The sequence below is a fragment of the Panthera tigris genome, chromosome C1 (assembly GCF_018350195.1).
Source record: "Panthera tigris isolate Pti1 chromosome C1, P.tigris_Pti1_mat1.1, whole genome shotgun sequence".
NCBI lineage: Eukaryota > Metazoa > Chordata > Mammalia > Carnivora > Felidae > Panthera > Panthera tigris.
Window position 1 is genome coordinate 42,670,050 of NC_056667.1, and position 25,087 is coordinate 42,695,136.

A 25,087-nucleotide genomic window follows, 5' to 3' on the forward strand; every position below is an offset into this window, starting at 1 on the left:
TGGCTGCTTGTGAGGTGGTTGTGAGGATGAAAGCAGGAAATGTCTCTCCAGAGCGCCTGGCCATTACTAGTGTCCTGATCGTTACCCTTTGCTCTCCACCCACTGAGCCCCGGAGAGAAGGTCCCTCCCAGAAGTGGCTGCTGCTCCCCAGTGCTGCCTGACCCCCTTGTAGACCCCGCGACCTAACCCAACTCACAGGTGGCACAGCCGGCCTCGTCCGCTCCGCTCTCACAGTCCTTCTCCCCATCGCAGCGCCACGAGGCGGGCACACACTTGTGGCTGGCAGGTCCACAGCTCAGCTTCTCTGCAGGACACACCTGTTTGGCTGTGGAGACAGACACAAGGGCATGGCTTAGTCAAGGGGGACACAGGGCATGGCGCCAACCAGTCCTACCGCCCGACTCCGGCCACCTGGCCTGAGCCCCTGGGAATCCATCAGGGCCCTCCTGCCCAAGGTCCCGGTTTCTTCATCTGAGAAGCAGCCACTGTCTGCCCCTGAGACCCTCCGAATCCTACATCCGATCCCACCACTCCCTGTCTAACGCCCTTTCGCGGGCCCCTGGCCCCTGGCACTCAAGCCTCCCTGACTGCCTCACCAGCCCCACCTCCCTCCCTCCAAACCTCCCCTTTCAGCTCCAGCAACGCAAAGCTGCACGCTTCTCTGTCATCTCCCCTCTGTGTGCCCTGGGGTGAAATATACTCCAATTTAGCCTCGGTTTGGCTTCCAGATCAGTGACTCGGCGACCTGAACCTGTGGATTTGGAGGGCTCACCAAAGCCCCAAGAGCTCCCTCGGTGCAGCCCACCCCCTCCTGGCTGCTCTCCCAGCAGTGGTGCCGAGCCCGCTGTTGCGATCAGTGCTGTGCGGCAGGGCCCAGCGGGACCACACAGCTATAATTACTGCAGCCGCAATCAGAGGCTGACTCAATCAGGGGCCTGAAGCCCCAGGGTTGATTCTCAATTTGGAAGAAAGAATGAGAACCCTGATCAGGGCTGGGGACGGCTCTCATCCTGAGCGTCCCAGGATGAGCCACGTGACAGACCCAGCTGTGGTAGATGCATTTCGGACCTCCGTGGCTGGCTCCCTACTACCTTCCAGGGTGTAAACTCAGTCGTCTCTAGGATGTGCCAGGCACCGAGCTAGGCACTCATTTCATCTTCACAAAAACCCAGCAGGGCGAGGATTATGTCGAGGCCTCCAGCTCGGAGGTCGAGTGCATGGGCTCCGGAACCTGGCGTGTTGGGCATGGATTCAGTCACTCACTGGCTATGTGACCTTGGTCAACAGTCCTCACCTCGGTGCCAATAGATTGGGGCGGATACTATTCCCTGGCCCATAGGATTGTTATGACTCCCAAGTTAATGTCTGTAAGGCACTTAGAAGCACGCTCGGCCCAGTGCTCACTTATGATTATGCACTCTCCTCCAAATGAACAGAGGAGCACTTGTCTCTTCACTCAGCGAGTATCTATTGGGTACTGCTGTGTACCAGACATGGTGGTAAGCCCTGGGTGCTAGTCACACAGCTGGTAAGAACTGAGCGGGGACTCAAAGTCAGCTGTGTCCGATGCCGGGCTCTTGGCACAGTCCACTGCACCTGCAGGCAGAGGTCACTCTTGCCTCCCCCTTCAACTTCACTCTCTCATCCCCGACCAGGTCCTCTTTCTCTGCTTCCATAGCAGGGAGGAAATGGCACAAGAGATGGAGAAAAGGGCAGATAAGATGGGAGAGGGGGCAGCTGTGTGAGGAAGGGCCCCCAGACACTACTATACCAAGGGACAGGAGTACTTTGGACCCCAGAGTTATCCCTAGGAATAGATGTCATGAAATACGAGGCACCCTTCTGGGAACACAGGATTCACAGGATTCATTTTATGGAAATTCCACTTCCCAAATAACTGTTGCATAGAGCCCTAGAGAGCACTGACACTCAGATCTTCTACAAAGACTGCCTTGCAGGGCGCCTGGCTGGCTCAGTCAGTTAAGCGCCCAACTTCGGCTCAAGTCATGATCTCGCGGTCCATGGGTTCCCGCGTCGGGCTCTGACAGCTCAGAGCCTGGAGCCTGCTTCGGATTCTGTGTCTCCCTCTCTCTCTGCCCCTCCGCCACTCCTTCTCTGTCTCTGTCTCTCTCTCTCTCTCAGAAATAAATAAACATTAAAAAAAAAAAAAAGACATTCTGCAAAGGCTGCCTTGGGGCAGGGTGTAGGGTGGTGAAGGAGGTCTGGCAGCTGGGAGGTGGGGCCCTTCCGGAGCACCTCTATTACCCCTGCGCTGTAGGACCCCAGTACGCACAAGAGGGAGCTGAAGCCGACCAGTGTTTCCCAGATTCCTGACTGTAGGGTGGGGTGTGGGGGCTGTGGGAAAAGCAGGTTCCTGGGCCTGGCTCAACTTAGGCTGAATCCAGACTTTGAGGGCAGAGCCCAGGAATCTGCGTTTCAGTAACGCTCTTCAACCCCTGGTGATTCCCATGCACCCCATTTGAGAACCACTGGGTTAACATTCTGCAAGTCTAAAAGATATAGGATATGTTATCCGTTTTAAATTCACTCCTATAAAAGCGATAGAAGCATTCTGTATATGTGCAAGCTCCCGAGAGAGCAATGAGACAGAGGGACGAGGTGACCGTTTACCCCTGAGCCAGGCCTCAGGAAACAGAACTTCACGTGGAGCTGGAAGGAAGCCATATTTACTGAGCACCCATGGTGTGCCAGGCTACTTCATTTTTTCATTTCACCCTCACCCTCCCAGATGAGCAGACCCTGCAGGATAGAGGTGCCAGCTCCAAGGGCGCCATTCACAAAGATCTTCATAGCAGCACCCCTGGGGTAGAGCAGGGCAGCAGGCCTTCAGGTAAGCACTCCATTCTGCAGATGAGGAAACGGGCTCAGAGAGACCAAAGAACTGGCACAAAGATGCACAGCAGGTGAGAGGCAGAGAGGCTTCTGACTGAAGCCTGCCCTTTCCATCAAAGCCTGCACGCCCCCGTGGATGGAAAGGTAGACTGAACCAGCCCCAAACTCTACACCCAAAAGCCCAGGTGACTGAAATGGCCCTTGACCGTCCTCCCTACCTCTCGGGGCCTGGTTCTGCATACCCCGGTGCAGCAGGCAGCCGCTTGAACTTTTAATGAATATTTATATAGTTAATTGCATAACCTTTCAGCAAGGACAATGATTAAACAATCCGTCTGCTTCCTTTCTTTATAATTAATAAGACATTTGCTGTGTCCTTAAATAGACAGCTCTAATTATAGGCTCCGGAAGATTCAGCAGTGCCTGACACCAGCCCTCGTACCCTCAAAGAGGGTACCGTCCTGGAATGCTAGGACCCAAGAGGTCACATCAAGGAACACCCACTATAGTGACAGCAGTCAGAGACCCAGCGAAGGGAGGGACCTGCCTAGGCTACTGAATATCAGGTATTCCAACCACCTCTCTCTCCTAGAACCTCACTGTCTCTGTTGTAATGCAGCTCTTTCCCGAAGCTAGCAGGCGAACCTCGCTTTCCAGGCTCCTGGGTCAGGCCTCCTCACTGCCTAGCCCCGGGAGGCTGGTCCGGGCTGGCGTACAATATCCCCTTATGAGGCGAGTGCTCTTACCACCTCCGTTTTACAGACGAGGAGAGCAGAGCCCGGAGAGGGTACGTCGTTGGCTCAGAGTCTTGTGGAGAGGAGGCAGAGATGGACTTTGAGCCCAGGTCTCTTACCTCCAGACACACTGCTTAACTTACTGCACTTAACCACTGCCCGTGAGAAAAGCAGACCCCATTGGTCCCCACCAGCACCTCTGGGCTGGAGAGGGATCACCAGAGGAAGGAGGCTCCCTGGGCCTTTCCTCAGGTGGGGACCGCAACATGGCCACCTATTGTCCACTTTCGGGATAACTGAAGCCAGAGTTCCCCCCAACCCCACCCCAGGCAGCACAGTGCAGGACAAGGAGCATGAATGTGTTTTGGAGTCGTGCACACCTAGGTCCAAAACCATCTATTAACATGAAGCAGGCCAGCAAGTCACTTAACCTCTCTGTACCAAGGTTCGACCTGAAAATAGGGTAACATAATCCCCTAGAGTTGGTAGATGGTTTAAATGAGGAAACATGGAAATCTCTACACTCAGAGCCTAGAACAAACTCAGAAACCAGTTGCCCCTGTTTAATGAAAGGCAAACGCACGGTGCTGGGAGGGCCCCGGTCTCGTTCCTGGGGGTGCACATCATCAGAGTCCACATGGCCCACCACGATGATGCGCTCTACCCAAATGCCTCTCTCTGAGAAAGATGCCCCGAGGAATGCCTTGGCTTGCTGTCAAGTGTCCCAGAGGTTCTGAGAGGCAGGAGGAAGAACCCCACCATCTCTCAGATACCAGGAATCCTCCAAAGCCGGCAAGGGCGTGAAATTGCATGCTGGAGTGGCTGTAGGCATTATCAATTCCCAGAGAATCCTGCCCCAGAAATCCAATCCATTTTAATTTATGAGTTCACAAATTAATAAAAAGAGAAATGTCTGTCGAATAAAAGAATGAAGGTGTTTGATGGCCGCTTAGTGAGCGAGACGTCTGTGGTGTCAGGTCATGTGAGGCTTAGGGGCAGATGACCTCCAGATGGGGATGGGCAGCTTTAGGAGGGCCAGGGACCAAGGGGGTGGAGGTGGTCACACCCAGCTCCTTCCCATGGGCTCAAGTGAAGTCCTTCTAGCTGGTCAGCCTCTAACTGGCTAGGTGATCTCCAAAAACCTCCAGGCCTCCACTTACGGATCTATGGTAGGAAAGTATACTTGGTTCATCAGTAAGGTCCCCCTTCCAGTGGAAAGGTTCTAAGACGATGAACAAAATCCCATTTTCAGTGATCAGTACCCAAAGTTGCAACTCACTCACCTTGGACCAACCTCCCCACCCCTACCCTGTACCCCTCCCATCATGTGCCTGGAGGTGGGTGAGAAGCTGTCTCCAATCAAGTGAGCTATAATTAGAGCTAAAATGCTACTTTCATTAGGCAAATGTCCCAGGCTTTCCTACTGTGACTCTTGGCCATATCTGATAGACACAAAACCCAGAACCAGAGGGAAGGAGAGCCAGGAGAAATCCCAGCCAGCTAAGGGCAGATGACATAGTGGGGGAACACAAGAACATGGGGACCTGCTCCCAAATGCCTTTCCCTCTCTATGCAAACCTCCTACTTATTCTAAAATGTGAAATTGGTATATGTGGGAGAGAGAGACTGGGATCAAGATGCAGTAATAAAAGTAGCACTGCCGTTTACTCCAGCACTGATGCTTTGCCACATTTTTTTCATTTCATCCGTGTAACCCCATAAGGCAGGTGCCATCACTCCATTTTACAGATGAGTAAACTGAGCCGTAGGGAGACTGGCCAACCTGCCTGAGGTCTCACAGGACCTGGACCCAAATATATCACACAACCAAACCCACTATACTTTACTATTGCCTGGAATCTTTCTTTGAGCTGGCATAGTCCTTAGGAACCTGGTAGGCTATAGAGGCGAACCTGGTAGGCTGTGGAGGTTGCTATGGCAACACCAGTTAAATGAGCAGTGGGTCAGCTACCAAGTTCCCCATTTGGTGGGGAGGCAGTGAGCAAGCCTGCTACCAGGTCCCGCTGTCCCCAATTCTGCCTGTCCCTTGAAGTCCCACTCTGGCCCACCTCCTCCAGGCAGCCCTCCTTACCCACAGGCCTTGCCTGCCCCTGACCAATGTAACTTGGCACAAGAAGTGGGATCCTGGGCCTTGTGCCCCGGCTGGGACAAAGAAGGTGCTAGGAGTCCAGGAATCTTAGATCATGGTCTTTGGAATTATGAGATGTTAGAAACTGAGGCCCGAAGAGGGATGGGAAAGTGTGCAGGATCTCACAGCAAATTCACTGGGAGAGCCCAGAGGAGAGCTGGGGCTCCCAGCTCCCAGGGTGCAGCCTTGAGTCCTGCTCCCACGGGCACTCTGTTAAGCCTGAGAGCCTGACGAGCCCACTCGTCTTCTATCACAGAAGGCCGACCAGCCACAAGCAACCTGTGCATCCTGGAAGCAAAGCCCCCAACTTCTCTGGGCCTCTAGTTATTCAACTGTGGGTACAAAGCAGACCTGGGAGGCAGGAGGGGGGAGGCTGGAGAGCCCCTGACAAGGGATAGGAAGGCAGCAACTGCTACAGGGAGAAAGCCAGAGGGAAACGTGGGGCAGGGCAGGGCAGGGAGGAGAGGGAGGGCGAGAGGGAGGATGAGGAGAGGGGCAGGCAGAGGAGGGAGGCGGTCCAAGAGAGTAGGGGTGGAGAGGGCTCCGGAGATAGGGTAAGGGAAGATGAAAATGGACACTCACACAAGGAGGCAGAGACACAGGGAGAAGGGGGAGCCTAGCTCTCAGGCAGCAGGACAGACCCCAATAATAACGGTGATGAAGCTCCCCCCATCCCCCTGCTGCCTCCTTCGTCCATGGTGACTGCTGGAGTGGGTTGGGATGGCCCAACTGGCTGACTACAGTCCCCCTGCAAAGCCCCCTGTGGCCACAGCCCCTTCCCCACACACACACTCCCAGCCATATGCAACTCTGCCCCTTGTTAGCCAGGCAGCCTCCGGCAAGTGGCCAAACCCATCCTGGCCTCAGTTTCCTTCTCTCTAAACGGGGATCCGAGACTGCGCTGAAGAGGAGAGTCACAGTGGGCGTGGCTAGGCTTTGTTCCTTCTGCAGCTCAGGAGGAAGCTCAGGACAAGCTCCAGAACAGGTTGGCCACGTGGGGAGTACGAAAAGGATAGGGCGGATGGCCTGGCCAGGGAAGGCAGAGGCAGCCGCGCAAGGAAACGAGGGAGCCTCCTATCTTGGGCCAGGGTTGCTCTTGCTCTCCCTTTCTCTCTCCCTTTCTCTCTCTCTCTCATGAGGAGACCGCTAGCTCTGTTGCTAAGAGACGAGGAAACTCAGTTATCACCAGCCACAGCCCTAGACAGGGACAGGACGCAGGCCTCCACTGTCCCCACCTCTGCATCTGGGGCAGATGTGACCCCTAAGGAGTGTGACTTGGGTGTTCACCAGCCCTACCCTCCTCCACGTGCTCCCCCCTCCCAACCTTTTGTTTCAGTTTTACTCTGCTGAGGCTCTGCCTCGGGACCCCTGGGTCCTTCCCCGCCCCCTTCTCATCTCCTTTTTAATTTAACAAATGTCACGGAATGACCTGCCGGGTGTGAGTTTGCTTTGAGGATTAGGGCCTGGAAAAGAAATCACGGAGAGACAAAGCCCTGAGTGTGGGAGGCGGGCCTGGCGCTTGGCTCTGGCCCTCTGCCTCACCCCTGGTTGCCCCTGCTGCCACCCAGCCTGCCATGGAGGCCAGGGCTCCTGGGTTCAGCCAGCTCAGGGCAGAAGAAAGAGCAGGGGCCTCAAAGTCCTGGCTGGGTAGTCTTGCACAAGTCTCTCAACCTCTCTGAGCCTCAGTGTCCTCTTTTGCAAAGGCTGCTGCGAGGAGAAGATGAATTAATGCACACTAAGCGCCTAGCACACAGTAAACATGTTATAGGCTCCTGCTGTTACCAGTACTGCTAGAATTGTGATCAGAGCCCTCCAGAAAAATTGTGTGTGTGTGTGTGTGTGTGTGTGTGTGTGTGTGTGTGTGTGTGTGTGTGTGGCAGAGAGCCCCCGAGGATATGCTCTGGGTGCTTCTGGGCAGAAGGGCTGTTTCTAGCTCCTGATGCTCCAGGAGCAGGGCTCAACCTGCAAGAGGCCTGTGAGGAAGTTACCAGAAACTAGCACTGGATACACCTGGCTTTTTGCCAGGGGCCCCCCAAGGGTGTGGCAGAAGGTCGGTGTGGAGTTGTGTCTGACAGATTGCCTCACTTGAACCTCCCAACCTCCCAACAAGGAAGCTCTGATGAGGAAGCTGAGACCCGCCCCCCTCCCCAACCCCAACCCTCCCCACATGCAGCCCCCTCCCTCAGCCCTAGGGCCAGGACTCACTGCACGTGGTCTCTGCCTCATCGGAGCCGTCGGGACACTCCTCCTCGCCATCACACTTCCACCTCTCCGGGATGCAGTGGCCGTTGCCACAGGTGAAGTCGCTGTCCGCACAGGTCTTCTTGGCTGCGGGGCAAGGAAAAGAGCGTGAGGGGCCTGGTGGGCACAGGTTTTTTCAGGATACAGTCAAGTGGCACTGGGGTGCCCAGGATGTGCTCTGTCTGAAAGCAGGACCCTATGACCTCCCACCACCCCACCAGGCCACGGAGTGCCTCGCCTACCAAGAGAGGACAGGAGAGAAACGCTTAGTCATTCCCCAGGCGTCTGCTGAGCACCAGGTGGAGGCAGGTGACGCCTGGCCCTGCCTGCAAGTTCAGGAGCTCAGGTCCAACAAGGGTGACAGGACCCATCCACCAAGGGACTGCCTGTTCCCCTGTCATATTCCTCTTCCCCCAAAGTCCAGTTCCACTGCCACCACCTCCAGGAAGTTTTCCCCCATCGCCGATGGCAGTTACAGTCACCCCTTTAGCCATTTCTCAGTCCCTTTACTGGCCTGTCCTGCTTCCCCCAACCAGGCCCCTCTGGAAGCACCAGGGAGCTGTTGCTAATGAATCCTAAAAGCAAATGATTACTCTGAGACAAGATTAATGAGGTATGTTCTGTTTGGAGTGATGAAAAGAGCATCTACTGGGTAAGAGACCCAAATCAGTCTCCTAAGAGTAAGAGGCACTTAGACACTCTGGAAGGGAGGCTCCACATGGGGGTCTGAATCCCGGCTCTGCCTCTCTCTATCTGTACGACCTTAGGGGTGTTACCTAACCTCTGAGCCTCTGTTTTCTTAATGGGAAGAAGAAAACAAAAAGGCTCTGAGGAGGAGTGACAAGCTACAATGTGTGAAGCATATGGAAAGAGACCCTGGCACAGAAGGTGCAGTAAGCAGCAACTACTGCTGTTTTTATGGTTTCAACCTTAGTTCGAACAAGCTAAGGAAACAGGTGTTCCATGCCCTCGCAGGGAACTTATGTAGCAGGCTGAGATCTCACAGCTGGTAACAAAACTGGGATAAGAAGGCAGGAACATGGTTTGCCTTCCTCCCTGATGGAACTGGCCTGATGTTCCTCCAGGGTAGGGATGCTGTCATATTCAGCACAGGACCCAACTCAGGGTTGATCTCAGTGGGGACAATGAACTGTATGGGAACATGGCTCCCACACCTCCAGGGCCGGGACTCACCTGCTCCCAGGGACGCTTCTTCCCAGTGACCAGCGTTGAATTATGTAAATCCTCCCACGGGCCCTCTGGCTGCCTCTGGGGCCATGCAACTGCTCTGCCTGGCCTGAACAGCCTGGCAGGGATTTGGGGACAGACCCTGGGTCTCCTGAATCCATTGTATTTCTGCCTTTCAGTGGAATCCTTGCAGGACATCTGCATTCTGAGATGAATTTTTTTTTCACCCTTTCTTTAGAAGAATACCTCTGTCTGTTCAGGGCTAGCAGAAACTCGAGGAACCAGTCTACCTATAGATTGGGCGGAGGAGTGGGGTCTGAGGCCCAGAGAGGGAAAGGGGCTGGCCCAGGGAAACATAGCAAGGCAGGGATCAGAACCACCTCTCCTGGGGCATCTGGGTGGCTCAGTCGGTTAAGTGTCCAAGTTTGTCTCAGGTCACGATCTCATGGTTCATGAGTTCAAGCCCCACATTGGATTCTGCACTGACAGCTCAGAGCCTGGAGCCTGCTTCAGATTCTGTTGCTCTCTCTCTCTCACGCTCTCTCTCTCTCACGCTCTCTCTCTCTCTCTCTGCCCCTCCCCCTGCTTGTGCGTGTGTGTGCGCTCTCTCTCTCTCCTCCCAAATAAATAGACATTTTTAAAAATTAAAAAAAAGAAAAAAGATGGGGCGCCTGGGCAGCTCAGTCGGTTGAGCATCTGACTTTGGCTCAGGTCATGATCTCACAGCTCGTGGGTTCAAGCCCCGCATCGGGCTCTGTGCTGACAGCTTGGAGCCTGGAGCCTGCTTCCGATTCTGTGTCTCCCTCTCTCTCTGCCCCTCGCCTGCTCACACACTCTCTCTCTCTCTCTCAAAAATAAATAATAAACATTAAAAATTTTTTAAAAAGTTAAAAAAAAAAAGAAAAAAAGAAAGCACCACCTCTCCTGCCTCCCAGTCCGGATCCCCAAGCAGCCCTCCCTGAGCCCCGCACCGAGGAGCTATTGTGGGTAATAGATACCAACACCACGGCCTGAAATAAATACAATTACAAACCACAGCACGTGGGGCATTTTGTAACATGAACACCAGAACATCCCTTCCACAAGAAGCTCAGCGTCCACAGAAGAGAAGAAATGTATATACCAATGTCTCCCTCATCCTGTTCAAATCTTCTCCAAGTGCATTCTGTGTGCCAGTCTCTGTGCTGAGGAAATCATGACACAGAAGTGTTAAGTACATGCCCAAGGTCACATCTGAGTGGGAGCAGGGCCACAATTTCACTTCAGTCAGATACCCCTCTACCTTACCATGGCTCCCCCCAAAAAACACTCAGCAGCATCAGATTTGGAAGAAAAGCCTCAAACTAGGTGGGAAAAATCCCATGGCAGCTTTGGCTTGGCATTCAGTGAGACTGCCTCTGTGCCAGGCTCTGCACTGAGCACACAGAAGAGAAATCAGCCCAACCTGCCCCCCGGAAACTCAGTGTGGGTGAAGAACGGGCAGAACCCAAAAGAGCAAGGTCAGCTTGATGGAGAAGGTGATAAAGGGGCTCTGTCACTGGCCTGGACCAGCCAGACACTATCCAAAGACCCTTTCCTCCCTCCTTGCTGGGAGCCTGGGAGCGAGCTTGGCCTCCCACGGTGTGCCAAGCCCTGAAGGCACCTGGCAAGGAGACCAGGGCAGCCAAAACACCATCATAGTCCTGAAGGGCAGCCTTGAGACCAAACAGGCTCAGGAAGGAAGTGGCAGCCTCAGGAATGGATGAGTCCTGGCATGTTCTGGAGAACAGATTTGTTCACTGTCCTGACTGGTTTGGACATTTTTCACCCTGGTGCTCTGGCCCGGCACCTTTCACCCAATATCCCAGTGACTCCTCGCATCTATCCTGGTAGTGCTGTTAATCCCATTTTACAGAAGAGGAACCTGAGGCTCAAAGAGGTGAGGGTGGTAGGTGGCAGAAGTGGGATTTTAATTCCATGAGCTAAAGCTTGAGCTCTTTCCACAGGCTCTTTCTAAGGCCCTCAGGCTCAGAGGACCCCAGAAGAGCAAATGCAGTATGATCAGTGAAATAAATAGCTCTCGGGTCCCTGGGGCCACAGGACAAGGCAATGAGGCAGATCAGGCACACAGATGAAGTGTTCCCTTGGAATGTGCCCAAAAGTGTATGCCAGAATAACTGTGGGCCTGCGACAATCTATCTCTGCTAATGGACCACCCTGGGGAAACTGAGGCAGCATGACCACTTTCAGGTTGGGGACCAGACTAAATGCCCTAGTGGGCCACATCTGTAACCACATGGAAAGATTTGGAACAAGAGCTGAGACTGAATGCTGGCATGGCCCCCTCCTCTCTGGGTGACCTTGGGCAAGTTCCTTCCCTCTCTGGGCAAGTGGGGGGTGGGGAAGGTGGCTTTCCCATGAAGCACTGCTACAAGAACAAAAGGCAAAAAAGGCTCTCCCAGGGGATCCCAGCAAGCATCCCAGTGTTGGGTCATTCAGTGTAATGAGCCCGACAGTCCCTCGTCAAGAGGCTACATCAGCCCTGCCAAGGCATGCCCGTCAGAGCAAGCCATGCCAGACCCCCATTCCTAGCCTTGGCTCCAACTCCCAGGGTGATTCCCCAGCTGGGCTTGAGGCTGTGGCTCCCTGTTTCCAGGGATTTATTTCCTTCCATGCCAGTCTGCCCCTTGGACAATGCCCACCTCTGTGAGCCCCTGTACTCCACAACCCAGGAGCTGTACATAGTCATCCAGGGTCTGCGACATCATAATCTGGTGCCATGGCAACAGATGGGCCGCCACAAAGGATTTGGGATTCCAGAGGGTGGCGGGGAGGAGCTGACCCCAGGGCAGAGTTGGGGAGAATGGGAAATCCAGGACAAAGGAGGGAGGCGTTGCTACTTATAACAAGAACACAGGCAGAGGAAAGCATCAGACAGTCCATGGTCAGACAAACTGCTACTTGGGCTGTGTCACCTTTTGCAAGTTACACAACTTCTCTGAGCCCACATTCGTAGCTAATATCCTTGCTTCGCCAAACACACAAGGCTGGGGGAAGCAAATGGGCTGAGGATGGTATCAGAGCATTACAACTGAAAAGCGCAAAGGTGCAAGTTTGAGGCGTGGGAAGTCAGCAGCCCCAGCTGCTGCGTGTGTGTGACATCGGGTCCATCAGTCACATAGGGCCTGCCTCCTCATTTGGAAATGGAGGTGTGGTGCTGACTGAATCTTAAGTCCTGCTCAACACCCAGAGTCTATGATCTTGTGCAATTATTATGATCACGCAGCGCCTCCCAGCTTCCCCACCCCCAGAGGCCTCCTTCCCTGAGACAATAAGATCCTTCCCACTGCTGTTCCCTACCCACGCTCATCCAGCAGCCCCAGTGCAGACAGGGGGCTTCAAAACAAAGATCGGTCAGGGCTGCCAGGTGGAGCTGCTTGGTGTGGATTCCTCTTGGCGATCAGTGCTCTGCCCAGGCAGAGCCCAGGGTCTCCAAGGTCCCTCCCTCTACAACTCTCCCATTCTGTAAGGCAGAAAACCAAGGCCCAGAGAGAGGTGGCTACTCAAGGTCACAGCACATGTTTGTGGGAAGGCTGCACTTGAGCCCTGTTGTATTCTGACTCTGTGGCCAGGAAGCCAGGGGGTGGGTCACCTGACCCAGCCCAGGCATTAAAGACTTCCCGAAGGAGGGGACTATGTTCAAGGAAGAGGAGTCGGCTAAACCACCCAAACCACGGGAGTGAGGAGACCGACAAAGGGCATTCCAGGAGGTGGGATAACGGCCTGGGGTGTGGGGGAGCCAGCAGAATGGCAATCTGGGGCAGGAGAGGAGGCAAGTGGCAAGGGACCTGGGAGCTCTACCATGCCGGCACCAAGCTGCCCCTCAGAGGCCCAGCACAGGGGCTTTACTTTCTCTGAGCTCACCCAGCCTCTGCTGAGCACAGGGGCTACTGCTTCGCAGCCCACAAAACCCATGGCTCCAAACTGCCTGGGCTTCCTTCAGGATTTGGTGAGACTGTGCGAGATGGATGACTGGCCCCTGGCAGAGGAAGAGAGAGGCAAAGGGGCGGGAGAGCAGGGGCAGCCATCCACCCAGATGTTTGTGAGAAGACTTGCTATTTTCCCCCTTGGAGATGCATGTCCCCCACTGGCTTACTGAAGGTCCTGAGAAGGCCTGCAGATATCAGAATGACTTTGTTTCCTCCCACACTTCCCAAACCTGGTTAGCCAAGGGACATCCTTTGCAGGTGCCACTGTCTATTAATTTTCCAAGAAACAAATGGGCCAATAAACGGCACCCGAGGGCATACTGCTGCAGTGCCAGCCCCTCATCCTGCAGATAAGAAGATGAGGCCCAGGGAGGGGAAGGACTGGCCTATGGTCACACAGCAGAGGCTGGTACCCAGGCTTCTGTCTCTGGGCCAGCTCCACCAAGCCATGAAAAAAAGGAGAAGGTATTCACAGACACTTGGCCGAAGCTACGGGAAGACCCCAGTCCTCAGAGCGGGGGCCTACCTGTGCAGAGAAGAGCAGGAAAGGGGGGATTGGGACCAGGCCACATGGGACAGGTTGATGAGAGAGATGTCAGGGATACTGGCCCTCAGGTTTCTGCAGATAGGCTGTGGGCCCCAGGGAATATTCTCTGAGGGCAGAGCAGAGACCCATAGGCAAGGTGGATTCCAGCTCAACACGATTGCTGAGGCACTTGGGTCAGTCCCTTCCCCTCCCACGGCACAGAGGGACTGATCTGTCCCCATTTCCTCTCCCAGGCCTGGACCAACACCGGATAGCTTGGCTCCGGCCCTGCAGCCCAGCCCTAAGGCAGCTGGGCCCCCTTGTACCCGGGTCGGGGAGATGAAAGGGCTGCTCCCCCCACAGTTACACTACTGCAGAGCTCGCCAGGCCCCAGCATTGCCAAGACAACCGCTGCCAGCAGAATGAAGATCCGGGGTGGGGGCAGGGGGCGTGCCAGCCCGCCCCTGGCCTACTAACCTGGCAGGCAGATTTAAATGACAGCCCAGGAAGCTACTATTAAACTGTCACCCCAGTCAACGGGACGACAGACCCGGAGTGTTCTCCGGCTGCAGCAACAACACAGCAGGAGTGAGAGGGGGAGGAGACGGTGGCCCAGAGCAACCTGCACCCCCTCCCGGGAGGCCCCTGTCTGCCTGCCCAGTCACCCGCTGGCCAGAGCCACCCTCTCGGGCTGTGGCGAGTCCTGGCACGGAGCTGCAGCACAGCACAGGGCCTGGAAAACTTTATTTTGAGGCACAGGAACCCTTTTACCAAGTGAAACCCCAACATATAAAACAGACAAAAATGGAGGTGCAGTACTTACTGGAAAGAGGGCGAGGGGAGACCCCATCGGCTGTTTCCCCATCATCCCCTGGGCTCATAGCCCATCCCCAGCAGCACTGGGTTCAAACCCCAACCCCTCCCCGGATGTGTGATGCTCCTAAGAACCCTCTGTTTAAAGACTCCATGGGTCTAGGTGCCTGGCTGTCTCAGTCTGTACAGCATGATTCTTGATCACGGGGTCTTAAGTTCGAGCCCCATGTTGGGTGCAGAGATTACTTAAAACTAAAATCTTAAAAAAAATAAAGATCCCATGGGTCTAATCTAACATTTAGAACAGCTTCCATGGATTTAAGATTGTAACTCTCTAGGGAGCCAAGGTTCTAAGCACATTGTGATCTGCTCACGCTCAGCCCCGTGACGGGACTCCAGGACAGTTATAGCATGAGTCACGCAGGTCCATAAGCTGTGGATGGCCTCCAATTCCATCCTTGCAAGGCACTGTGTCTCTCAATCCAAGCGTCCACACGCTGACAATCAGACTCAAGGCTCTAGGCGGTGCTGGAAAGGCAAATGGTTCCCACAGTGTCCCAACACCCACGAAGCATGGTGGGCGGGGCTTGGCTCCCAGCTTTGTGCTGCCCAGCAGGCTCCAGGGCCTGGGGCCACCACCATCCATCAGCAGGTGACATCTGAGTGCGGTTCTCCCCCCCCCACCCTCTCATCCCACCTGGGGAGAAAGAGGAAATGAAGCAGCAGCAGGTGCTGGGGGGGCCGGGAGGGGCGGGCATGTGAAAGGTTTGAAGGAAAAAATGAAAGAATGGAGCAGTGAGCCTCAGAGGATCACTCTCTGGTGAGGGCATCTTTGCATTTAAATTGGGCAGTTTCCCTTAAGATTTTCCAGGTTCTCTCCTCCTCTTCCAACTCACTACACGAAGAGGCTGCACATTTCTTAACCGGTCCAGATCATAAGACAAAACCAAAATACAAGGTATGGAAATGAGGTGTAGAAGGTTGGGAGGTTGGAGGCGAGACTGGATGAGAGGCAGCCACAGAGAGGTCTTCTTGGAGGAGGTGATTCCCCAGCAGGAAGGGCAGCTGAGGGATGGCTGAGGGGAATACAGGACCGGTGGAGTATCCCACGGTCGACTATGGCCAAGGACACAGACGTTGCTCATGAGCTGCCCACACTACCTTGTTTTAAAATGGAGAGACAGGGTCTCCATACTACCCTCAGCTGGGGGTCCTTGGAGGGGATGCCATCCACTAGGTGAGGATGGAGAGGGAGCTCCAGATCGGGAGAGGGGCTAGAGCAAGACTTCCTGGCCAGACTTGAACCCTAGCCCCTTCTTCCCCAGTCCAGGGCTCTTGCCTCAACATCCTTAGCCCAGGTGTTCACCTGGATGCACACCAGTGCTTCCCCATCATTTCCTTCATCTCAGTGATCACCCCACACAGGGTCTGGAGCCAAGTGGGTGCTCAGAGAATATCTATGGCCCCACTCCTCTGATGGGCCATGTGACCTCTTCCCACTCTGCACGTCAGTTTCCTTTGTGAACAAATCTTCAAGGACACCCTCCAGCTGAAATTCTGGGCCAGTGACTCTATGACATAGGTGTTGCTGCCCCTCCAAAAGGATCACCTGGGACTTCCCACAGCCGAGTCCCTCCTCTGGGCCCCAGCACATCAGAGCTGCTCTCAGAAGCTGCCGGCCACCCCGGCCCCACCGTCACCAAGGGAGGTCCAAGCCCTAGCTGGGGTATGTGGGACTCCCTGTCGCCACGGGGAAGATGAGCGTCTCCGAGGGACAGACGACAAAGGGGTCTAACTGTCACAGTGATTTGTGGACACAGGAGGTATTGAGCCAGTGACAGCTGTAGGGGGTGGCGGAAGATGGGGGTGGGGGAGAGGGGAAGGGGATCTGCAGGGGTCCCTGGCTGGTGCCTGCAAAAGGACCAAACATTGTAAGAGAGGTGCTGCTTAGATGATAAGGTGGCACTCAGCTCAGGCCCCAAGCCCTGGCTGGTCCCACCCTGGATTTGGGCCACCCACTTGGCACTGGGATTTTAGGGCCCAAGGAAACAGCTGGAGGGAAACTCATGGCACCCTCAGAACAGAAGCCTCCAGAGGGCAGGGGGTGTGGCTGGGAAAGCCTCTATGACCACCAGACAGAGTCCTGCCTGGCTCCCAGCAGCATACTGTCCCTCCAGTCAGATGGGAAGCAGAGAGCTGGCCCCCGTGGGGACTCAGCCTCCTCTGACCAGAGGACTTTCCTGTCTAACCCCAGCCAAGCCACCTGAGCCGGGGATGCACAGCTCTGCCTCCCTTGGGCAGACTTTGGAGCCTGCCAGGGACACCCACCTTCTGGGCCCTGTTCTCCTGGCACCAGCGCCCTGGTAGAAAGAGAAGCAGTTCTTCTGCCTCTTCCTCTGTGGGTGAAGAAAAGGCTCCAGATCCCACTCCAGCCAGGCTCGGCCCCCAACAAGCTGGGTGGCACCCGACAGACTGCTCTGGGCTCCGCTACCTCTAGCCACTTCGATTTTAAGTAGGAAACCTAGGGTTCCCCAGGGCAGAACTCTGCAGCCAGGGGTAAGGAAGCCAAGCCAGAGGGGGTCGGAGAACACACAATGGGCAGGCACCGCCTCAGGCAACAGCCTGCGTTGGGCTTGCTGGTGGTCAGGGAGTGAATGATGGAGTGGAGACCCCTGCCTGTCTGGGAGGGGGGCAGTCGCTCCACCCACCCCACAGGCAGTCAGGGCCCTGCCCCTGCAGCAGTGTTGATGCAGCACCCTCTGCCTAGCAGGCAGTGGCTGAACACACTGGGAAGCAGCCCTGGCTAAGTGGAAATGCAAATGCTTTTGCCAATTAGGCTGCTAGGAGAAGTACTGCCCAGGAGGTCCCCCACTGGGCCATCCTGGTGACCAATGGGCAGCACATCTCCCGTCTCTGGCCTGGGGGTCCTGGCTGTATTATGTGACCTTGCCTACTCAGTGCCTTCTCTCTTCCTCCATGACATGGCTGGATTGGATAAGAGGATCTCTACGTGCTTTCCTTCAGAGGTATGGTGTTATCCACCACAAGGCCCAGAACAAGGCTGATAGATAAAGGGAACTGTGGCTCTGTCCTCAGGCCCCCTAAGTCCACTCCTGTGGCTCCAGATGGGGGGCGATAAAACCAGAGCCAGTAGCCATTGTCCTGCTGAAGGCCTCTCTGTAATCTGAAAGCCATCTTTCTTTCCTTGTCCTGCCAGGTTCCCATCTGCCCCAGGAGATGACCAAGTGTCTCAGTAGGGTCCTCACGGACACCTCAAGCTATACTGCTAGCTGCTCTGGCCCATCCCTGGCTCCCATGGGCTTCCACATGCACTCAAAGGTCATGGGCAAAACCGTGGGCTTCCCTCTGGCTACCTTTACTCGTGCAGCTCCACCAGGCAGGAGGTTCTTCTTCCGTCTCCACCCGGCAAACTCTCCCCACTCCTCAACACTAGCTCAAGCATCTGCGGTTGATGGGGTCTGACAATGCCCTCCACCTCCAATAAGGCAGAAAGGAGGGGAGGCCCAGCCTGGGGTGCCAAGGGAAAGCATTCACAAACTCCATTCCCACAGGCTGCTTATCTGGCTGCCATATTTTTGGCAGGCTAGATCTGGGCAATGCCCGGAGCACACCCTTCCAGGCTGCACCCACCTTGGCAGTCAGTGACGAGCTGAAGATCTGCAGTCCTGCTGGACAGCATTCATTTCCCGGTTGGGGCTCTGGGGAGGCCTCCCCTCCACCAGACTGGAGCAAAGTAAGCTCAGTATGTCATCCCAACGGCTCGGTCGGCCGATGACACATGGCTCAGGTACCACCATGAAGTCAGTCTCAGGGAGATGCAGACCCTTCATGTCTCATGGTAGCTGGGCCCTTAGCTACAGGAAGGCCCTTCACAGGGCTTCTCTGGGGGAGCCCCACAAACCCAGGCCTGGGTTGGGGGTGTGGGGAGGAGCCTCTGAGTGGTCTGGGCCTTGGAGTCCTGGGCACACCTCTCCAGGCTTCCCTGGACCTCTGCAGTGACCTTGGAAAAATCCCTTATACTTCCTGTGCCTCAGTTTCCCCATCTAGACATGGGAAGAGAAAGAAGTCAGGCTTTCCATGTGTGTCATTCATGGGCCTGCCTTGGGTACTCCGCCAGGTCAAGAGTGGAAGGGACAGATGAACGGCTCTCTAGGCATGTGGGCAGGGCTGAGTGTTACAAGCCCAGTGTAATCAGCACCTGATTCCAGGAGAGGTGGCAGGAGTGCTGCTGCGTGACAGGGACAGCAGAGGATGTACGAGGTTCTGGCTAGGTGCTCCATGTGGGGAGGGGAAGGACCTTGAAAGTAGGGGCCACAGAGGAGCTCTGAGAGGGGGAACTGCGGGCTATTCAGGAGACAAGGAGATGTCTGGCTGGAAACTCAGCAGAGCCCAAAGGAAATCTGCAGAACTGGGATCCTGAATGGATGTGGTGTTGACGGCAGGTTCAAGATCCCTGCCTCCCACCCCCCAGCTCCTGCGCCTGGCTCTTCACAGCAGCTCTAGAGGATGGGCAGTAGGGGAGGGGGGCATCACTCTCTTTGAGAGATGAGGAAGTAAAACCCTTGAGAGGCAATGGATTGTCCCAAGGTCACAGGGCTTGAGAAGGATCAGAACCCAGTCGTCTTATCCCTAATGCTCTACAAAGAAATTGAGGGTGGTGAGGGTGCTGTGCGGCCTCAGACAGCCATCTCCCCTTGCTGAGTCTCAGTGCCCCAGCTGAAAACAAGGACATTGAACTTGGGAGTCTCAGCTCTCACCAGCACCTCCTCTCCTGCAAGTGGGGGCTGCTGGTGGGGCAGAGGGGATAACTGGAAGCCCAGAGCTGGACCTCAAAGAAGAGGTGATTTTGGCCGGCAGCAGTGGCGGCTGGGGAAGCCCACCCTGAGAAATCTTGTTTCATCCAGAAGTAAAAGGTAGATTCTAAAAGCAGATGGAGAAGGCGGTTTCCTTTTTGGCTTTTTGGTGTATCTGGAAGGAAATGGGGTCCACTCTCTGAAGCCCTTCAACATCCCTGGGGTTGGGGCCAGCAGGAAGTGGGAAAGTGCAAGCCACAACCCTGCCCGGCAGCAGGTTCCTGGGACAGATGACTCCAGGGTCCCTGAGCTCCCTCATCACACTGACCACCTTGGCTGCTTACATCTGCTTCAACTCCAGCCGGCAGCCGGTCTGCAGCTACACTAACAGCAAGCGACTCGGGTGTCCTGGAACTGCTGGTGTGACTACAGGTGAGTTACTTAACCTTCCAGAGCCTTAGTTCCCTCACCTATAAAATGGGGCTAACAATCAATAACATCATGGGAGGCACAAATCATGGGAGACTGTAGATGTTGAACTTATGGTGAACAGTACAGCCCACAAAGGCACTGGAGCTCTTGTTAATGATTGTTTTCTTACCATCACCTCCACACCACTTTTCCTTGCTGAGAGTTTGGAGGAGAGCTCAGTTGCTTTCCTGCTGGAAGGGGAGAGGGCTCAGGACAATTAGACAAGGGGAGAACATTCTGGGTCCCCTGAGGTGCCGGGAGGGGGGCAGTGGGAGATGGGGGGGGGGTAGGTAAGCTCAGAAGGAGCCAACAAGGACTACAGGCAGAACATACCTGGAAGCCAAGTCCTGGAGGCCATCTGGTCCAACCCTTACCTTTCATAATTGGGGAAACTGAGATCAGAGGGGCGTACACTAGCCTCCCAAGGCAGCCCCAGCAAAGCAATTACACTCTTGCCCAAGACCCAGACATGGAGCAGAATGCAGTTTAAGAGGCTCACAGAATCATAAAATAGCCTTAGAATCACTGCATAGAAACTTCAATTCAAGGAGATGATCTTAGAATCTGAAAACACACAGTTTAAAAGTACTTAAAACCAAATGGCCCAATGTTAGAGCTGTGGATGCACAGAATCTGTCCAACTTTGAAATCACAAAGAGAAATCTTAAACTCACAGAGAACAGAACCCTAGAAGGTTCTAATCCAGGCTCCAGGAGTGGCAAAAGCCTGCCCCTTCCCCCCACCAGTGCAGGAATCCTCTGTTCCCAGTGCTGACATATGGCCATTCTGCCCTCTTGAATGCTCTCAGCAACAGGGGACTCAGTCAGCGGTGCCCGCTGGAGGCTGGACACGTTCCTTCCTCTTGAACAGAGAGGGAAATAAGTTCTCAACAGGAGATCCCCACCTTGTACAAATGGGTTTTTCACCCCTCCTTGTTCTTTGGCTCTGGTCAGAAAGATTCCTAGGGAAGTGGAAAGGAGCCAAGAGCTGCCACAAAATGACTTTAACCACCAGACAGGCTGGTAATAGGTTTTGGTGGGAAAAAAGGAAGGAGAGGGGCGATTAATTCCAGCTTGCTATGTGATAAAGGAAATTAAGGCATAATACTGAGGAGGGAGCAGTTCTATTAACCTGCATGGAATACCAATGACTTCGGTCTTCTCAAAATTGCTAGAAATAAAGAGAAAACCCCAAAAAAGAATGTGATTGTGGCCCAGGGCTCATCTGGATTAGGCTGTTTGTTTGCCCTGGCACCCTAATGATGGGAATGAGGGAAAATTCCCCGTTTCCTGGGAGACGGCCGTGCCTGAGTCGGGGAGGAAAGGCAGGCCCACGCGTTGCCACTGGACCGCTTGGCAAAGAGCTCAGGGCAGAGGGGGTCCCCAGGCACCCTCCAGGGACAGCTCAGTGCAAAGGCCCTCAGGGCCTCTCCTTGTCCAGCACACTCCCTTGGTCTTGTGTTCTGGGGGGGACCAAGGGAAGGCCAACCTTCTGATGACCCCCCCATTCTAACTGGAAAGTCTTAGATCTCTGCTGCTGGAAGCCAAAAGAATTAAGCAGGGGGCCTACTGTGCCAGGTGTCCTGCCAGCTGCCGGCAAGCCCTGCAGTTTGGTAAGACCCTCAGAGTTGGCCATGTCTCAGGGTGCTGGTCCTGCAGAGCTGGGGCTCAGGGCCCTGAGACCACCTACATATCTGAGGCCAGCCGCCTGCCTGAGGGGCAGGCAGCATGGGCAGAGTTAATAGTCATGGGCCACAGCTCAGTGCCTCCAGTCAGTGGCCCAGCAGGGCAGCTGTGAGGCCTCTGAGCCAGATCTGGGCAGAAGGAGGTAGACGGGGCTACAGGAGACAAGGGTAAAGAGGGAGCGGGGCAGGTGCCCAGCAGATCCTCACGCCCCAGTGGTGCCCTGGCCCAGACCTTGGTCACGTTCGCCACTTCTCAGAACCCCTCACCCTGAGATTCTGAGCCAGCATGGTAACTCGAACAAGATAGATCCCAGCACAGCTTAGGTGAAAGGAGAGCCACTTCTGAAACAGCCTACTCTGGGAGCATCCCCCCCTGCCCTGTGACTTCCACTCACGTCTGCCTTTCCTTCAAGTAGACATATTCTCCTAGCACAGAGGTTTGGCAGATGCTGGTCCGTTGCCCACTATGGCCCTCCTCCCACCAGGAGCAGGTTAAGGAACCAGGGCTCAAATCCTGGCTTTCTCCCCTTAGTAGCTGGCAGGTAACTTGACCTCTCAGAGCCTATGTTTTCCTCGTGCAAAATTGTGATGGTGAATTCTGACTTGCAGGGTAGTTGGACGTGAGCTGTGTCTATCAGTTGGGGCCTGGCACTTAGAAGATATTCAGAATATTCTAATATTCCAGAAAATAGAGATTAGAAAATGTTCGCTGGTGGAACTTCCAACTTTTCTCAGTTGCTCCCCCACTCCATAGTAGGCCCTCAAAAAGTTCTTGTTACAGTTATTAAAGGACATCAGGAGGCCTGGCCTCTTGTCCTGGGCCTCTTGGTTCTTCCTAATTTGGTTTTTCCATGTATATGTAGAAGGGCTGTTCCTTGGAAAGCTGCATAGGGGAGGGGGGCTGGAAGGTGTTCCGCTGCCCATCTCTGGCTGAATCATGAGCCTGTCCAAGGTCGAGCCCATGTGAGGCTGGGAGGCCAGAGTGTCCTGTAGGCACATCCTCCTCATTCTCTGGGAGTCCCCTCCTCTACCATGAAGTCCAGGACCCCACCTCCTGGCCTTCTCTTTAGGGTACCCGGGGGATAAGTGTGAGGGCCACTTCTGGGCCAAACTCTCATCTGTCCACTGTACCTTGGGGTTTACAAAGCCCTTTGCATACACTTCCTCATTTAGTTCTTACAAATACCCTGTGAGGCTCAAAGATGGATGGGCCCAGGTCACACAGCTATATATCTGCCCAGTGTTCTGCCCTGACACCACCACCCTGGGCCCAGTGGCCTAACTGCCTCCTCCACAAAATGAGAAGGACACAGGGTCTGCAATGCAAGTCCTGACCTTGTCTCCCCACCAACCCAAGCAACCCTGAGAAATGGGGGCGGTATTCTCTCAAGAACATATCCGAGCCACCATGAAAATCTAACAGCATAAGAGATGCCAAAGGCAAGAAACACTGGCCAGTGGAGCAGAAAGAGCACAGCCCAGGAAGCCCCAGAGCCTGAGCTCCAGTCCTGGCCCTTCCACACTTTGGCTCTGTGCTTGGGCAGGCCTGGGTCTCCCCATCTGTCAAAGATGAGACAGGAATCCCTCCCTGCCTGCCCTCTGCAGGCCAGCTGTGCAGTTGCCAAACCTACCCTCCTCCCACCTGTGCACAGCGTACCTGTCTGTGATCACCACTTCAGCCAGGAGGGGTTGAGAGGCTGCCCCCTCTCTGTACCCAGCTCAGCTTGACCCATGCCCCCAAAAGCTAGGCCTGCAGTGCGTTCAGGCAGGCGTGCTGACCCTCGGTGCATGTCCACAGCGTGTGTTCTTGCACACGAACACACATGCCCACAGAGGCACACACGGCCCACTTGCATGCTCAGATGTGCACCACGTGCCAAATATACTCGGACGCACAAGCCACACGGTGCACGTTCCACAGCACACGGACCACATACCCACACATGCGCAGGTGGCTTAGTATGACATTCACACAGTACAGACAAATATGCATAGATTTTCCTGCCTCTCTCATGACAGCCAGATGGTGGGATTCTCCCACAGGGCTACCATTTAATGCTCTAATTAATTTAAAAAAATTCTAGGTACGCGGAGTCTGGGTTTGTTCCAATGTCCCAGGCAGGGCACAGTGCAAAGCCAAGGAGGAGAGCAGGGCATAGGGGGAGGGACTGTGGGGCCAGGGAGTGGGAGAGGCTCCCACTAAACTCAGGAGAGGCTATGCCCTTACCTTGAGGGTTGATAACCTAGCCTAGAAAGGGGGGTTGGGCTCAAGAGCCATCTGCCCAGACGTGGGCCTGATCCTGGTTCCAAGAGTGCCCCACAACCCAGGATAGGAAGACACCCCTTCACGGCCTCCTGGCAGGGCTGTCTGGCCTCAGCAGACGGGGAGCTGGTCCCTGTGGAGAATACTGGGCTCCTGTCAAATTGCATTGCAGTTCTGGGGCTCACATCCAGATCCGAATTCACTCTTTAGGGGCCCTACTGTGTGACTTCAAGGCTCTATGGGAGGAAACAAAACACAGAGCCACCGCAGTCTGTGGTGTGAGATGGATGAGGTGGAGATGATGGGCAGGTCCAGAGGGACTTGCAATGCTCCCTGCCCTCCTGCTTACATGCCTCCAGGGACGGGGTGCTCGCTACATCTCCAGTAGCCTTCTCTGATTGGCCCAGAGTCCATCCTCTCCCAGTGAGTCCTGGCTGTTCTCTGGGCTACAAGGCCCAGGTGGTTCAGGCTGGCAGAAGCCGTACAGCGTGCGTCCCCAGGCCTTTCCTCTGACTTTCCCAGGGGCACATTCTTTGCTGCTGAGTGTTTGGGAAAACGCAGCAATAAATTTACCACTTCACTTATGAATAATTTGCTGTCAGGAGCTCTGCGTAAGCAGAGAACTGAATTAACGAGGCTTAATTAACATTAATGTTGTGACAGATCTCAACCCTAGTCGGAAATCCCCCACCCTCGCAGCCCAGGCCCTCGCCTGCTGCTTCTGGGCCCATGTGGGAGGTGACAGGCCCAGGGAGGGTTCTGGGAGCTGCTGACGGACCTGATGGGGGCGGAAGGGGGCTGCCTCTTTCCCAGGATTAGGAGGGATTTGGGAGCTGGGGGCTGGAGGCTTGCAGGAGATCAGCACAGGAAGCCAGGAGCCTCTGCGATTCCAATTCCAAAGGAGCTTTCAGGTTAAGTCCTTCGTCCCTGCCTGGCGCAGTGGCATGGGCCTCAGAGTCTGAGCGGCCAGGGCTCAAATTTGCCACTCACATGCTGACTCACCCCACCCCTCTGTTAGCAGAGGGCCAGGGGTCTTGGGGGATTCATGAGGTCACTCATAGAGAACAGAGGTGTTCTGGGATCTTCATTCCTGCCATCCCAACCTGAGCGTGAGAGCGAACGTGCTCATCATCTCATCTAATCTTCCCATAGTCCTTTGAGCAAAGGATTGCTATAACCTCACTGTACAAATGAAGAACCCAAGGCCAGCTTTGGGCAGCGATCTGAGAGGGGCAGTGATCTGCCCAAGGTCACACAGATAGTCAACAGGAGTGAGGGGACCATAGCCACCCACTACACTCCCTGGAGAGCAACTGAGGATCCAAAGAGCCAAGGTGAGGGGCAAGTGCAGGCCACAGAGGCCATGCTGGGGTGGGCACAGGG

At 54.9% G+C, this 25,087-nt stretch overlaps 1 protein-coding gene across 8 annotated transcripts in view; it reads right to left on the reverse strand.

Moving 5' to 3' along the window:
• LRP8 (LDL receptor related protein 8) overlaps window positions 1-25,087 on the reverse strand; it is a 75,905-nt gene that overhangs the window by 32,960 nt on the left and 17,858 nt on the right. For all 8 annotated transcript variants that reach the window (XM_042997226.1, XM_042997225.1, XM_042997224.1 and 5 more), the window contains exons 3-4: window positions 7,942-8,064; window positions 197-325 (exon numbers count right to left, since the gene is read on the reverse strand). In XM_042997226.1, coding sequence (XP_042853160.1) covers window positions 197-325; window positions 7,942-8,064 — 252 coding nt within the window. The remainder of the gene's footprint in view (window positions 1-196; window positions 326-7,941; window positions 8,065-25,087) is intronic.